Source organism: Dromaius novaehollandiae, chromosome 9 (genome assembly GCF_036370855.1).
Source record: "Dromaius novaehollandiae isolate bDroNov1 chromosome 9, bDroNov1.hap1, whole genome shotgun sequence".
NCBI classification, from domain to species: Eukaryota; Metazoa; Chordata; class Aves; order Casuariiformes; family Dromaiidae; genus Dromaius; species Dromaius novaehollandiae.
Window position 1 is genome coordinate 1611186 of NC_088106.1, and position 12691 is coordinate 1623876.

At 60.2% G+C, this 12691-nt stretch overlaps 1 protein-coding gene across 1 annotated transcript; it reads left to right on the forward strand.

Annotated features, from left to right (window-relative positions):
- Positions 1 to 4808: 4808 nt before the first annotated feature.
- Positions 4809 to 8850, forward strand: P2RY1 (purinergic receptor P2Y1). The gene is made up of 2 exons (XM_064516510.1): positions 4809 to 5036; positions 5863 to 8850. The coding sequence occupies exon 2, from the start codon at positions 5863 to 5865 to the stop codon at positions 7018 to 7020; it is 1158 nt and encodes a 385-aa protein (XP_064372580.1). The 5' UTR covers positions 4809 to 5036; the 3' UTR covers positions 7021 to 8850.
- The last annotated feature ends 3841 nt before the right edge of the window (positions 8851 to 12691 follow it).

Here is a 12691-nt window from a genome sequence, read left to right on the forward strand (position 1 = left end):
ACGTGGAAGCCATCGGTGGCCTGGGGGAGCGGCGCGGAGGAGCAGCCCCAGAGGCTCCCCCGGGCCCTGGGCAGTCTCGGAGGCGCAGGACCAGCCTGCAGCTGCCCGGGCGAGCTCGCCTCTTCCTCCACCGCCGCCGAGGCTTTTATTGCTCTGCCTCGCTGCAGCCGCGGGTTTCTGCGGCAGAACCGCCACCAGCAGCCGCACGTCCTCCGCGAGAGGTGCCGGCCGCGCCGCTGCGTCTCTCTGGGACGTGGCTCGGGCGCAGCGCTGGCAGGGCAGGGCCCGTTTGGCGGCTGGTCCCCGGGCTCCCAGCTGCGGCCGTGGGGCGCGGCGGTGGCAGCCGCGGCGGTGGGCTGAGCCGTGGCGGGACGCGCAGCCCCCTCGGTGCCTGCTCGCCGTAACCTCCGCCCGCAGAAAAGGCCTTTCCTGCCTCCGCCTCGGCTCGGGACTAGGCAGCCGCAGCCCGCCGACCTCGCCGATCGTTGCCCAGCTCCACGACCGCTTTGCACAGCCTCCGAAGCGACACGAAGCGCTGAGGACTCGGCGGCCCCGGGGCCGAAACGCGGCCAGCCCGCGGGGACGCGCCGGCTTGCAAGCGCTCGCGTGAGCCGCGCTTGCGATGCGTTTCGCTGTTCCAAAGCGCGTTGCTTCACGGCCCTCTCGTGAGAGCTGCCGTACGGCATCGCGTTGCTTGCGAAACGAAACCGGGCTGACCTTGCCGCTGCCAAGAGGCGACCGCTCTCCGCTGCTCAGCCGGCTCTGCAGACGCGAGCGGCCCCGGTGCCGATGCTGCTCCCGGGGCGCCGGACGGCAGCGCCTCTCCGCCGGGATTTGACCCGGTTCTTCCTCCCCTCCCTGCTGCAGAGCGAAGCAAAACCTGCAGCCTAGCCGGGCTGGCTGGCAGCCACCGCGCAGCCTCCTGCCCTGGAAGAGGCTTTTTTAAAGCTTTTCTAAGAAGAGCTTGTTTGTCGCTTCAGCACAAGCCACAGACTAACCCAAAGCAGATAATTGAGTGTTCCCCTTCCCTGACCTCTATTAATTCTCTGCTTCACGTGCCGAAGAGCAAAACAATTGCCATAATTTCATTTCCAAATGTAAAGTAAATAACCAGGCGGCTATCATTTTTCTGTGTTTTCTCCCTGGGAGGAACCTCCTCTGCCCGCCTGGTTTCATCTCGAAACGAGCCCCCCGCTCGCGGCGGCACAGTTAACGCTGCCGGGGGTTTCCTTGTCCTGACTTTAAAGCAGCCTTTCAAAACCCCGACTTAGCTTAAATGACCTAACATAAACGCAGTAGCGTGGTTTGCTGCGGTTTAGTGCTTCCCCGACCTCGGCCACCGCGCGCGGCTCAGCCCCGGGGCGGCCGCGTGCTGCGCTTCGGGGCAGGGGGGGGCTGCTGGCCGGCGCGCGGCGAGCCCCGTGTCGTGCTGCCCGCTGCTCTCTGCGGAGGCGCGGGGAAGCCCGGCCGTCTGCCGGCCCCTGTCCGCCCATCCTGCTGCAGCTCCCGTCTTTGGAGAGCTCGGGAAACAAAATCCCTTTTTATTTTTCCAAAATCGGGGCCGTTTGGCACTTGCGCTGCTTGTGCCGGAGCGGCCCCTCGGGGTTTGGGCCTGCACACGACGCACGTGTCCCCAGGCAGCGTCCAAGGGGGGTGATGGGCGGTGAGAGCCGCTGCCCCCCCGGCCCCGCCGCCTCCTCAGCATGCGCCCGGCGTCGGCAGCCGCCCCGGCCAAGCGCCCGCTCGGCAGCGGCACAAAGAGCCGCTCAGCGCCGGCCCCGGAAGGACCGACCCCGCGCTGCCCCGCCGCTTCGCCCTGCAGCCCTGCAAAGCCACCTTTTATTTACAGTTTCTCTGTTTTGTTTTTTTTTTTTTGCTACAGTCAGCGTTCACAGCATTAAATATTTATTTTATAGTGACTCAGATGTAAACGGGGCGCGATCCTTCGTACGCCGAATTTAAATAGCGGGAGCTGGAGGCTCAGCGCAGGAAACCCGGTGGCCCTGCATGAACTCGGGCATCGCCTCGGCAGCGATGGCCAGGGCCCTCAAGTCCCGTCCGCCGGGCTGGCGGCGCTGGTCACCGGTAAAGAGCTCTGCATTAAGCTGTTTCATTCCCGGTGGTGACACAGAGCTTCGTTCCTTCCTTCCTTCGCGCCACCTCCCGCCCAGCCGCTAACGGGAGCTGCTGCCCGGCTCCGGCTGCACCTCGCCGAGCCCCTGCCTCCGTTTTACCGGATTGCGGGACACCTGGGTGCTCCGGGGGAGATGCCAAGCACGTGGCTGCGATGCCGGCTCGGGCACGGGGCAGGATGCGGCCGGAGCAGCGGGGGGGGGGGGGGGGGCCGTGGCTGGCCCCGGTGCTGCACGGGCCCCGAGGGCGGCAGCAGCAGTGGAGCACGGGCAGCACCTGCTGCTAAGGGGCAGCGAGAGGAGGGTCTTCTCCTACCCCTGTTTCTATCAGGAATTTCCCCGTTTGATGAAGAACGTAACCGAGCTGTTACAAAAGGCTGGAGTAATTACGGGATCTCCCAGCTAGCGCTACCCCACGCCGCTCTGATCGCGCAGGCTTAGCTCTCGCCACGCTGTTCCGGGTCGGTTTTAAAGCCGTCTTTGCGGTGTTTCATGCGCAGTGGGGATGTTCAGCATTAATTCTGACAACGGCCCCTGATTTTAGCCCTGCTCTGTTTCCTAGGGGCAGCAGAATTCGTTTTAACCAAGCAGCTGCCCTGACCCAAGCACTGTTTTAAAACGGCGTGCAGCAACTTTGCCTACCTCTGAATGTGTTTGTAAAGAAATGCCGAAAGGGAGCTGCAACTGAAGTTCCAGTGTTATCGTATTTTCTAGCATTTCGGCTAAATGGCAGCAGATGATGTCTGCCGCTGACACGATTCGCCGGTGATGCAGTTGCAGGTATTTGGGACCAGCCTTGGACCGGCCGTTCCCGAGCGGCCGGAGCAGCGCCCGGGATGCCAGTCCCACGCGTTTCCTGGCCGCTGCCCCTCACCGCGGCTCCGGGCGCTGGCGAGGCGTCTCCTTCCACGCGCCGCGAATCGCCAGCCTCTTCCGGCAGGGCTGCCTCTCTCGGCCGGCAGCTGAACAAAGGCCCTTTCCTACGGGAAGAGGAGCTGCAATTTGAATTCCAGCACGGGAAGGAGGCGAGATGCTCCCCGCCGTAACTAGCGCACGTTTTCCCGTACCTGACGGTATCTTTGGGCCCGGGAAGCGCGGCTGCCCTGCTCGGATCGCCCGGCACCTCCGATAGCTGCATTTACCGCCGGGGCGGCATCGCACGGGCATCGCTGCAGCGGGGCACGTCCGTCACCGCCCGCGCGGCCGGCGGTGCAGAGGCTGCTGCACACGCATCCCTGTAATACACACACCCCTATATGTATACATACATATATATATGTATAGCAAGAGAGAGGGAGGTGGGGTGTTCCCCCCCGCCGGCATGGGCAGGCATTGCAGGAATCACTGGCGAGGCCCCTCCGCAGCCGCCTCGCCGTCTCCGGAGCAGGTCCTGGCCCATTTTTCACGCTGGCACACTTTCAAATAGCGAGAGCTGCACTTAAGTCTCCTTGACAACTGAAAGCAAAAGGTAGCAGCAGCTGGATTCATGCTGGGGCCACCCCGGCAGCACACCCACGCGCCGCTGCGGCTCGCGGGGCCGGCCGGGTGTTGCCGCGGGCCCCTCGCCGGCGCGTCGCCCTTGGGTTCAGCCGGCTGCCGGAGGCACGAGGCGCTCGGCTCGCTGGAAGTCGGCGGCGTGAGCCCTGCTTTGCAGCGGGGCGCTGCGAGACGGGGCCGCCGGGCCGGGCCGGGAACCCGCACGCGGAGCCCGTGCGGCAGAGCGGCAGCGCCGGGGCCGCGCGAGGGGAAGCTGGGAGCTGGTGCCCGCCTCAGCCTCCGCCCTGTTCACACCCGGCCCCGGCGACGCGTCTCGGGCCGCCGCGAGCTCTGCGCACGCCGGGCCCGGCCGCCTGCCCCTGCCGACGACGCCGAGCTGGCGGCGGGCGCCCTGCCTCCTCCCCACCGCAGGTTTCCGCCTTTCCCAAGCAATAATCCCAGGCTCTTATTAAAACAAACTCCGGTTTTGGCCTTGCAGCCGATTCTCCCCTTCCAAAACCCGCCAGGGTGGTCTCACCCCCCCCGCGCGTCCCCCCCGCTCCGGCCCTGCCGCCTGCCGAGGCGCGGGGTTATTCTTTTAGCATTTTAGTACCCCAGAGGGCACCAGTGGCCCCCGGCTAGCGGGGCTTGTTCCACAGTCCCCCTTGTGCAGGTGCTCTGTGCCGTTCCCGTGCTCGCCTCCCTTGCTCTCCAAATGCAGTTTGCACCGCAGTGTAGGCGAATCTCCAAGGCAGTAAACGCGCAGGTAGGGAACGAGTGTAAGCAGGAAACAACTGCACGTACGGAAGAAAAGGTTTCATTATTGCAAACTTGGAGGAGCTGCCTCGAAGCCGTGTTCTGGGCAACTCGCCCCAGGGAAGCGCCGGCGGCGGGTCCGTCGCTGCCCCTTGCCCGCTCCCCGCGGGCGCGACACCCCTCGGCGAAGGGGCTCCGTCAATCAGCCGGACTCGGAAACCCGAAGCGTGAATGCCGAAACGCCCGCGAGCGGCTGACATAAACCCGCGGCGCAACTTCCAGCCGAGTGCAGCGACCGACGGGTCCCCGCGGAGCCGCCGCGCAGGGCCTGGCCGCGGGCAGCAGCTCGGGGCCGCCCCGGGGGGGGGGGGGGCGGGGGGGCCGGGCGGGCCCGACGGCAGCGGGTGGCACCCGGGGCCGGGCCGCCCGCGGGGGGGGCGGTGCCGCCGTGGGCCCGGCCCGCCCGCCGCTGCCGCGCGGCTCGGCTCGGTTGGGCTCGGCTCGGCTGGGCTCGGCTCGGCTGCGCTGCGCTGCGGGCGGCGCCGCGGCCGGGGCGGGGGGGGGGGGGGGGCCCGGCCGTCGCGGCCATGGGAAGCGGCTCGGCTGCGGCGGGGGCTCCGGGCGCCCTCGGGAGCTGCCCGGGGGGCGAGAGCCGGGCGCCGCCGGGGGCAGGTGAGAGCGGGCGGCCGGTCCGGGGGGGCCGGTCCTGGAGCAGCGATTCGGGGGCGGCCGGTCCGGGGGGGGCCGGTCCGGGAGCAGCGATTCGGGGGCGGCCGGTCCGGGGGGGCCGGTCCGGGAGCAGCGATTCGGGGGCAGCCGGTCCGGGGGGGCCGGTCCGGGCGGAGCCGACCCGAGGGCAGCCGGTCCGGGGGGGCCGGTCCGGGAGCAGCGATTCGGGGGCAGCCGGTCCGGGGGGGCCGGTCCGGGAGCAGCGATTCGGGGGCGGCCGGTCCGGGGGGGCCGGTCCGGGAGCAGCGATTCGGGGGCAGCCGGTCCGGGGGGGCCGGTCCGGGAGCAGCGATTCGGGGGCGGCCGGTCCGGGGGGGCCGGTCCGGGAGCAGCGATTCGGGGGCAGCCGGTCCGGGGGGGCCGGTCCGGGAGCAGCGATTCGGGGGCGGCCGGTCCGGGGGGGCCGGTCCGGGAGCAGCGATTCGGGGGCGGCCGGTCCGGGGGGGCCGGTCCGGGCGGAGCCGACCCGAGGGCAGCCGGGCCGGGGGGGCCGGCCGGGGCCCGGAGCGGTGCGAGGGGCCCGGGGCCGCTGCCCGGGGCCGTGCGGAGGCCGCCCGGGCGGCGGAGCAGCCGCTGCGGCCCCGGCAGAGCCCCCCCGCCCCCCCCCGGCCCCTGGCAGCCGCCCACGGGGGCGACGCCGCGGGGGAACCGGCGCCCAGCGCGAACCGGGCGTGCGGGCCCCTCGGATGCACCACCTCCCCCCAGCTCCTCCCGTGCCCTTCGGGCTTTTTTTTCCCCTTTTTTTTGATTTTTTTGTTTCTCTTTTCAGATGCCCTCCTGTTCCCGTAGAGGCTTTGCTGCTTCGCTCTCGGACCGATGTGACGCGGGCGCAAAGATCATGACCGAGGTCCTCCTCTCGGCCGCCCTCAACGGAACCGACCCCAACCTGCTGCCCAGCGGCTGGGCGGCGGGGAATGCCACCACCAAGTGCTCCCTCACCAAGACGGGCTTCCAGTTCTACTACCTGCCCACCGTCTACATCCTCGTCTTCATCACGGGGTTCCTGGGCAACAGCGTGGCCATCTGGATGTTCGTCTTCCACATGAGGCCTTGGAGCGGCATCTCGGTTTACATGTTCAACCTGGCGTTGGCCGATTTCCTGTACGTCCTGACCCTGCCTGCCCTCATCTTCTACTACTTCAACAAGACAGACTGGATCTTTGGGGACGTCATGTGCAAGCTGCAGAGGTTCATTTTCCACGTGAACCTCTACGGCAGCATTCTGTTTCTGGCGTGCATCAGTGTGCACAGGTACACGGGGGTGGTGCACCCCCTCAAGTCGCTGGGGAGGCTGAAGAAGAAGAACGCCGTCTACATCAGCGCCCTGGTGTGGGTCGTCGTCGCCGCCGTGATCTCGCCCATCCTGTTCTACTCGGGAACGGGCGTTCGGAAGAATAAAACCGTCACGTGCTACGACACCACGGCTGACGACTACCTGAGAAGCTACTTCGTTTACAGCATGTGCACCACGGTGTTCATGTTCTGCATCCCTTTCATACTCATCCTCGGTTGTTACGGGCTGATAGTGAAAGCTTTGATTTACAAAGATCTGGACAACTCTCCCCTTCGGAGAAAGTCCATTTACCTGGTTATTATTGTGTTGACGGTTTTTGCCGTGTCTTACCTTCCCTTCCACGTGATGAAGACCTTGAATCTCCGAGCCCGCGTGGATTTCCAGACTCCACAGATGTGTGCCTTCAACGACAAGGTCTATGCCACCTACCAGGTGACCAGGGGTCTGGCCAGCCTCAACAGCTGCGTGGACCCTATCCTTTATTTTCTGGCCGGCGACACCTTCCGTCGGCGCCTTTCCAGGGCCACCAGGAAATCCTCGCGGAGGAGCGAGCAGAACGTGCAGTCCAGAAGCGAGGAGATGACTCTCAACATTTTGTCGGAGTACAAGCAGAATGGAGACACGAGCTTGTGAGGGAGCGCGGAAGGCGGGGAGCGCTCTCAGAAATCCTCCGCGCTGCCACAGCAGGACACTCTAGTGCTGCAAGTAGGTGAGGAAAATCTGCCAGTCTCGCAAGTTCGCTGTAGGGAAAGCTGCATTTTCTGATCCTAGAGAAAAGCTTAACAGAGTAAGTGGGAAAAGTCTAATCTTAATGGAAAATAACATGTCAGAATTCAGCTTTTCTTCTCTTTAAGCTTATAATAGTCTCACTTCTTTCTGACTTGTGTCAGATAGAGTAAAACAAGGTAAATTCCCTCAAGGAAGAAAGCCATCAAAGTGCGTCTATTTTAATGACTTAGTCTCCCACGTTCAAAAAATTTTCTTTGTTATCCTCTGTTTAAAAACAGGAAATGAAAATCAGAAAGAGTAAAACCCTGTGTTATCTGATGCTCAGTCCAGATATCCAGCCTTAGCTCTGTCTTTTTGCTTACTTGCCCTTGTAACCTAGTGTTTAGATGAAAGTCATGGTGCAGTTATCTCGCCTTTGAAGTTGTGTTATCTCTTCATCTGCTTTTAGCGTTGATGATTATTTGGTGGTTCGGTAGCATTTATGATTCAGCCTCCGAACGCCGACGTTTCACGAAGCAGAGGCTTGCCGGCGTGCGGAGAGGACGCTGCCGGGCTGTTACGGGCGTTCCGCAAGCTCCGGGCCCGCCGAGGCGGGTTGGCGCCGGGGTCGAACGACCCCTCGGCTCTGCAGCGCGGGGCTTGGCAGGGGCAGGGCGCGGCGGCCGTGGGGCGCAGACGTGGTGGACGCACGCGTGCGCGTGCCCAAAGCACTGCGCGGGCGCCACGAAGGGCTGCGGCGCGGGGCTGAGCCCGGGCTGCGGCCGCGTGCGAGGACGGAGCCTCACCAGCCTCCCCGCGGCCCCGACGCCGACTCCTCGTGTTGCAAGTTTTCCTTGAGTTCTTTACGGGTAAAACATTAGCAGTGTGCACACTGGAAGTAACTGCACCTTTCAGACGAGTGAAAACTACAGTTAGGTGAATTACCTTCATTTTGGTTCGATACAAGGATATTCCTGTTGCTTGCAATCTTGACAGATACCGTAACAGTTGTTTCCCAAGAAAGTACTTGGTATTAAAAGCTATTTTATATATATATACATATATATATATATAAAATTCAGAGAGAATTAACTTTTTTTGTACTGTGAAAAATGAATTGCTGTATTAACAAGATGTTGCAATATACTACAGACTAAATCTACCCCTTTGTTATATTTTCTTCTCCAAATGTGGAAAAAGTCATCCAAAACCAGTCAAGCTGAGCTCTTGTGTAACGCAGCAGCTAGTGACCGGAGCCCGGATGAAATCCTACATGTGCAGTCCTATTCACTTCTCATGTTTTTAAGAAATGTGTTTGAAAATATTGTGTGCTAAATAGAGTATGAAGGCATGCTTTGAATTATAAACTTAGTGTACAAAATTAAGTTCTGTGTAATCCTACGGATGGTTTTAACAGATCCTCACTCTTCCAGTCTTCACAGTAAGAATACAATATTTATATTTTACTTAATTTCCGGTGATCGACGATAAACAGGAATAACTCTAGTTATTTTTGACAACTTTGTAAAGCAGCTCTTATTCACACGTACAGCTTCTTAATCTGCAAAACTGGTATTTATTGAACTTATTTATTGGAAGACTAAATGTAAAGTATTGTTGAATACTTTTTGAATGGTACTCTGTGTTCGTATTCGGAATTGGGCGTTAATGGAAAAATTTAACAGCATGTTCAAATCATTGTAATACTGTGTCATCTAACAGAACTTCTTTATAATAAACTCAGTTCCACCCTGACTATTCACTGTTGATATATAGCCGGGAGATAAATTAAACTACGGATATACGGCCTTGAGATAAATTACAGTCCTGCTTAGCAAGCACAGTTTCTCGAAACAATGTTCAGATCTCCTTTAGCCCTGTGAGATGAAAAACTTAGAGTGAAAAAATCCCCACCAAGGGTCAATTGCTAATTAATCCCTGCTGGCGAAGCGCTGTAGAACAGCAAAGCCTATTTTTATCCCCAGAGCGTGAGCCTGGTTCACAGTAAGTGACTTCTGTGTTTATCTGAGACTTCGCTCCAGCGAAGCGCCTTGCTCCGAGTGGCAGATGAATTAGCGAGCGCTAAAATGAATTACGCTTTGAATCTGTTCGCTTCGGGAGCTTTGAAGCTGTATTAGTTTCCCAAAGTCTTCTGGTCTATTTTTCTCTTTTCTTTCCGTTGGGGAATCAAATGTTCCACTAGTTCGTGTCTGAAAAAAGCCCTCAGCACACAAGCACAGTAGCGTGTGAGCCCTTGCGTCCGGGTAAGCCTTTGCGCGGTTACTCGCAGTGCGTTTGTTGTATGGCTCTGGTATTAAAGCAGGGAACAGCACACGCAAGTGCAAGCGAGCTCTGCACGCCCAGCCCTACGGCTTTTGGCGTGCTGCGGGAGAAAGGCGCCCGTCTGCGTAGACCCCCTCCAAGGAGAAACCGCCCGCCTGAGCGCGGGGGGGCCAGACCCCCTTTCGGCGTCTTCCCCGCTGTCCCCTGGGTCTCGGCCGCCCGCGGCGTTTCTGTGCTCCCGTCAGGAGGCGGCTGAGATTCCCGTGTTCCGCCGTGTCCGCGGGGCCCCGACGCCGCCGGCCCCGACCCGCCACGTGTCGCTCGATGAGGATGGGTCGTGCCGGCCATCAGCGGGGAAAGGGCGCTTGGTCCAGCGCCTTCCCGGGACGCGAGGATGCGCGCGGGAGCTTCCTTCTCCGCTGCGGCCCCCCGTGTCCCCACCCCGCGCTCTCGCCGGGGCCGCTGCATCCGGGGAGCTCGGCGCCCGCCCTCGCAACCGCGTGCTGAATTCCTGCTGGTTTTTGTTTCCGAGCGCTGCGGTCTCCGGCTGTAGCCTGTCTGCGGAAAACAGTCCCCAGCCTCGTCCCGGGGTTGATTCGTGGACCGTAACGACGGGTACGGTGGGAGAAGCCTTCTCCCACGTCACCAAAGTTTATTCCCGACCTACCCAAACGCACCGGGACCGTCGTGGCGGCTCCCCGACACCCTCTGGGCTCCGGCGGGCCCGCGGAGCAGGGCTGGGTCCCTCCCCGTGCCGTGGGGCCCCGGCGAGGCCCGGTGACGCAACGGCCGCGGCTGCGTGACCCTCCGTGCCGCGCGCTCGGCTCCGGGCGTCGGGGCTGCTGGCGGCTCCAGGACGTCGCTGGCGGCTCCGGGAAAGAGGTTGGAGGCGAACGGTTGTTTAGGCACTGGAGACTTACCGAAGCGGTCTGCAGCGAGCCGCGCGGAAGCGGGCGGTTATTCCCGGTCCGCATTTCGCTTCCCACCGCTCCACGGGGTCCCTTTCTCCTCCTTTAGGCCCCAGTGACCCCCCCCCCCCCCACGCCGGTCCGTGACGCGGAGGGGATCCGCTGCGATTCACGTCCCGGAGCGAGGCCGCCGCCACGCCGAGGTCTCAGTACAGCCCAGGAGCCGGCCCTCACGTCACCCCTGGCTTCGACCTACTCTAAAGGCCCTTAACTTTAAAAAATATATATGTAGAACTCATTAAATAGCACTGTTTTACCCTGCTTACCTCTGCTGTATTATTGCCGGAGTGCAACTGTATTGGCACAGTAACTTCAAACTAGTCCGAAGACATAGCACTGGATATTTTGTGACTGTGCATTACAGGGTATTTCAGGTAAGTAAGTGAAAAAATGCTTGTTTTTCTATTGCATCGTGATTTTAATATTGCTAAGTTCAATTTTCTTGCGAATACTAATGACATTTTACTTACTTAGCAGTATCTGCGGAGACAGTGTTGCCTGATATTTAAGCTTCTCAGTTTATGTGGTTGCTTTAATTGAATAGTAATTTAAAAAAAAAAAACCCAACCCTGATTTGTGTGTAATTTTAGTGAATAAAAAGCCTTTGTTTTTAATAAAGCCGGGTGCTGTTTGCCTGTGCGTTTTGTGTTAGGCACGGCTTTTGAAGACGCAACTATTTTTAGTGGCAGCAGAACTGCAGCCACAGCGTTACTGGCGCTGCACCTAGCAACGTCGGAGGGAGAAGCTCCAGCAAAATTGTGAAAAACTCCTTTCTTGCCTTTTGTGTCATTGCAGTTAATCCAAGTTTACAGCGGATTCGTCAGCGGGCAATGCACACTTAGACAGCGAAAGTTGTGCAGAATACGTAAAGCCGACAGCCTTGAGCCGAATCAATCTGCTCCGCTGCGGATCAAGATGAGTGAATAAATTAATTATGCTTGACTTTCTAACAGCGAACAAATTGGTTTTGCTTGATTGTCGAAGGTTGTCTGTGCTGCAGCGTGGCGGGTGCCTCCTCCCCCCGCGCCGGGGCCTCCGCACCGCGCGAAAATGCCTTTCCGGCCGCCGCGAATACCCGCCTTTTGTGCGCGGCTGGGTTTTTCCAGGATGGGCCCTTGGACCCCGGACAGGCCGCCGGGTTCCCGCGAGCCCCCGCCCTCGCCCCGGCGGCTGCTCCTGCAAGTGCCGCAGCGGAGGCACCGGTGCTGCAAGCGCTGCGCCGCAAAGCCTTAGTTTACCCCGTCCACTGTAGCTTTTGCAAAAGCAAACCCCAAGCGATCGATCAGACTGCCTAGACGGGGCTGGGAAGCGGAGAAGCCGGAGCGGAGCCGCCTGTGCCGGAGGGGCTGTGTGGGACGGACGAGCCCAGCGCCCGCGGCAGCTCCGTCGCCGGAGGAGGAAGAGAGCGGCGAGCACCGGGTGGGCTCCGCACCGCGTCCCCAGCCTGGCTCACGGCAGGTGACCTGGTAAAACATATTATAGCACTGGCGGCTCTTTAAATCACTTCCAACATCTCTTCCAGGTGCAAAACTTCAACAAAAATGTAGTATTTTGGAACACACTGTTGTGCATTACCTAGCCCTGAGGAAAGGAAAAAAAGCAGTGTTTGACTTTGCTGCTGCTGGTGTAAAAACAGAAGGCTTCATTAAGCAGTTGTGTTTTCATAAGGTACCCACTGTTTTCATCTAATTTTCGAGTGCGCTAGGTTATTTATGTGAAAAGTGCTGAGTAACAAAAAAAACCAGTGCTCAACATACAGAAACGGATCCCGCGCCGGTTCGAGCATCACGGGTTGTTACTTCCCTTTAACTTGTCCCGTTGCGCTTCGGCAGGGTGAAAGTAGAGAAAGATGTGGGGTTTTTTTAGTCTATAAAATAAAGGCCTAGAACTGCCTCTTTTTGCGCTTTACCCATCGCCGCGGCCAGCAGCCTGCAGCAGGTCGCAGGCCCTTGGCCAAAGAGGCAAGTCAGCTGGTTTCAGCTTGCTTTTATTTACGGCAGTGGTGCTTGGGGTAAGAGATCTGCCTGTATTATGGGCCTCATTTAAAGCAGCATTTCAACACTGGAAATGGTCCCGTTTCCCTCCAGTCCGCATCCCCCCGGTTCGCTCCCGCGTCCCGTGCCGCGGCCGGTTTGCAGGGCCGGCGGGTGCCCAGCGGGTCCCGGGCGCCCGGGCTGCGGCGCGAGGGCGAGGGGCGACTGCCGGCGGGTGCAGGGAGGGCGCGGGAAGAGCCGCGGGCTGCAGCGCGGCTTGTCATGCACACGCTAAAAATAATGGCTCTTTCCCACTGTTAAACGTTTTCCAAAAGAAAAAAAAAAAACAACATAGATATTCAGATACTTCTT

What these genes read in the sequence shown, in the direction of transcription:
- P2RY1 (XM_064516510.1), top strand. Translation starts at nt 5,863, where the DNA reads ATGCCCTCCTGTTCCCGTAGAGGCTTTGCTGCTTCGCTCTCGGACCGA.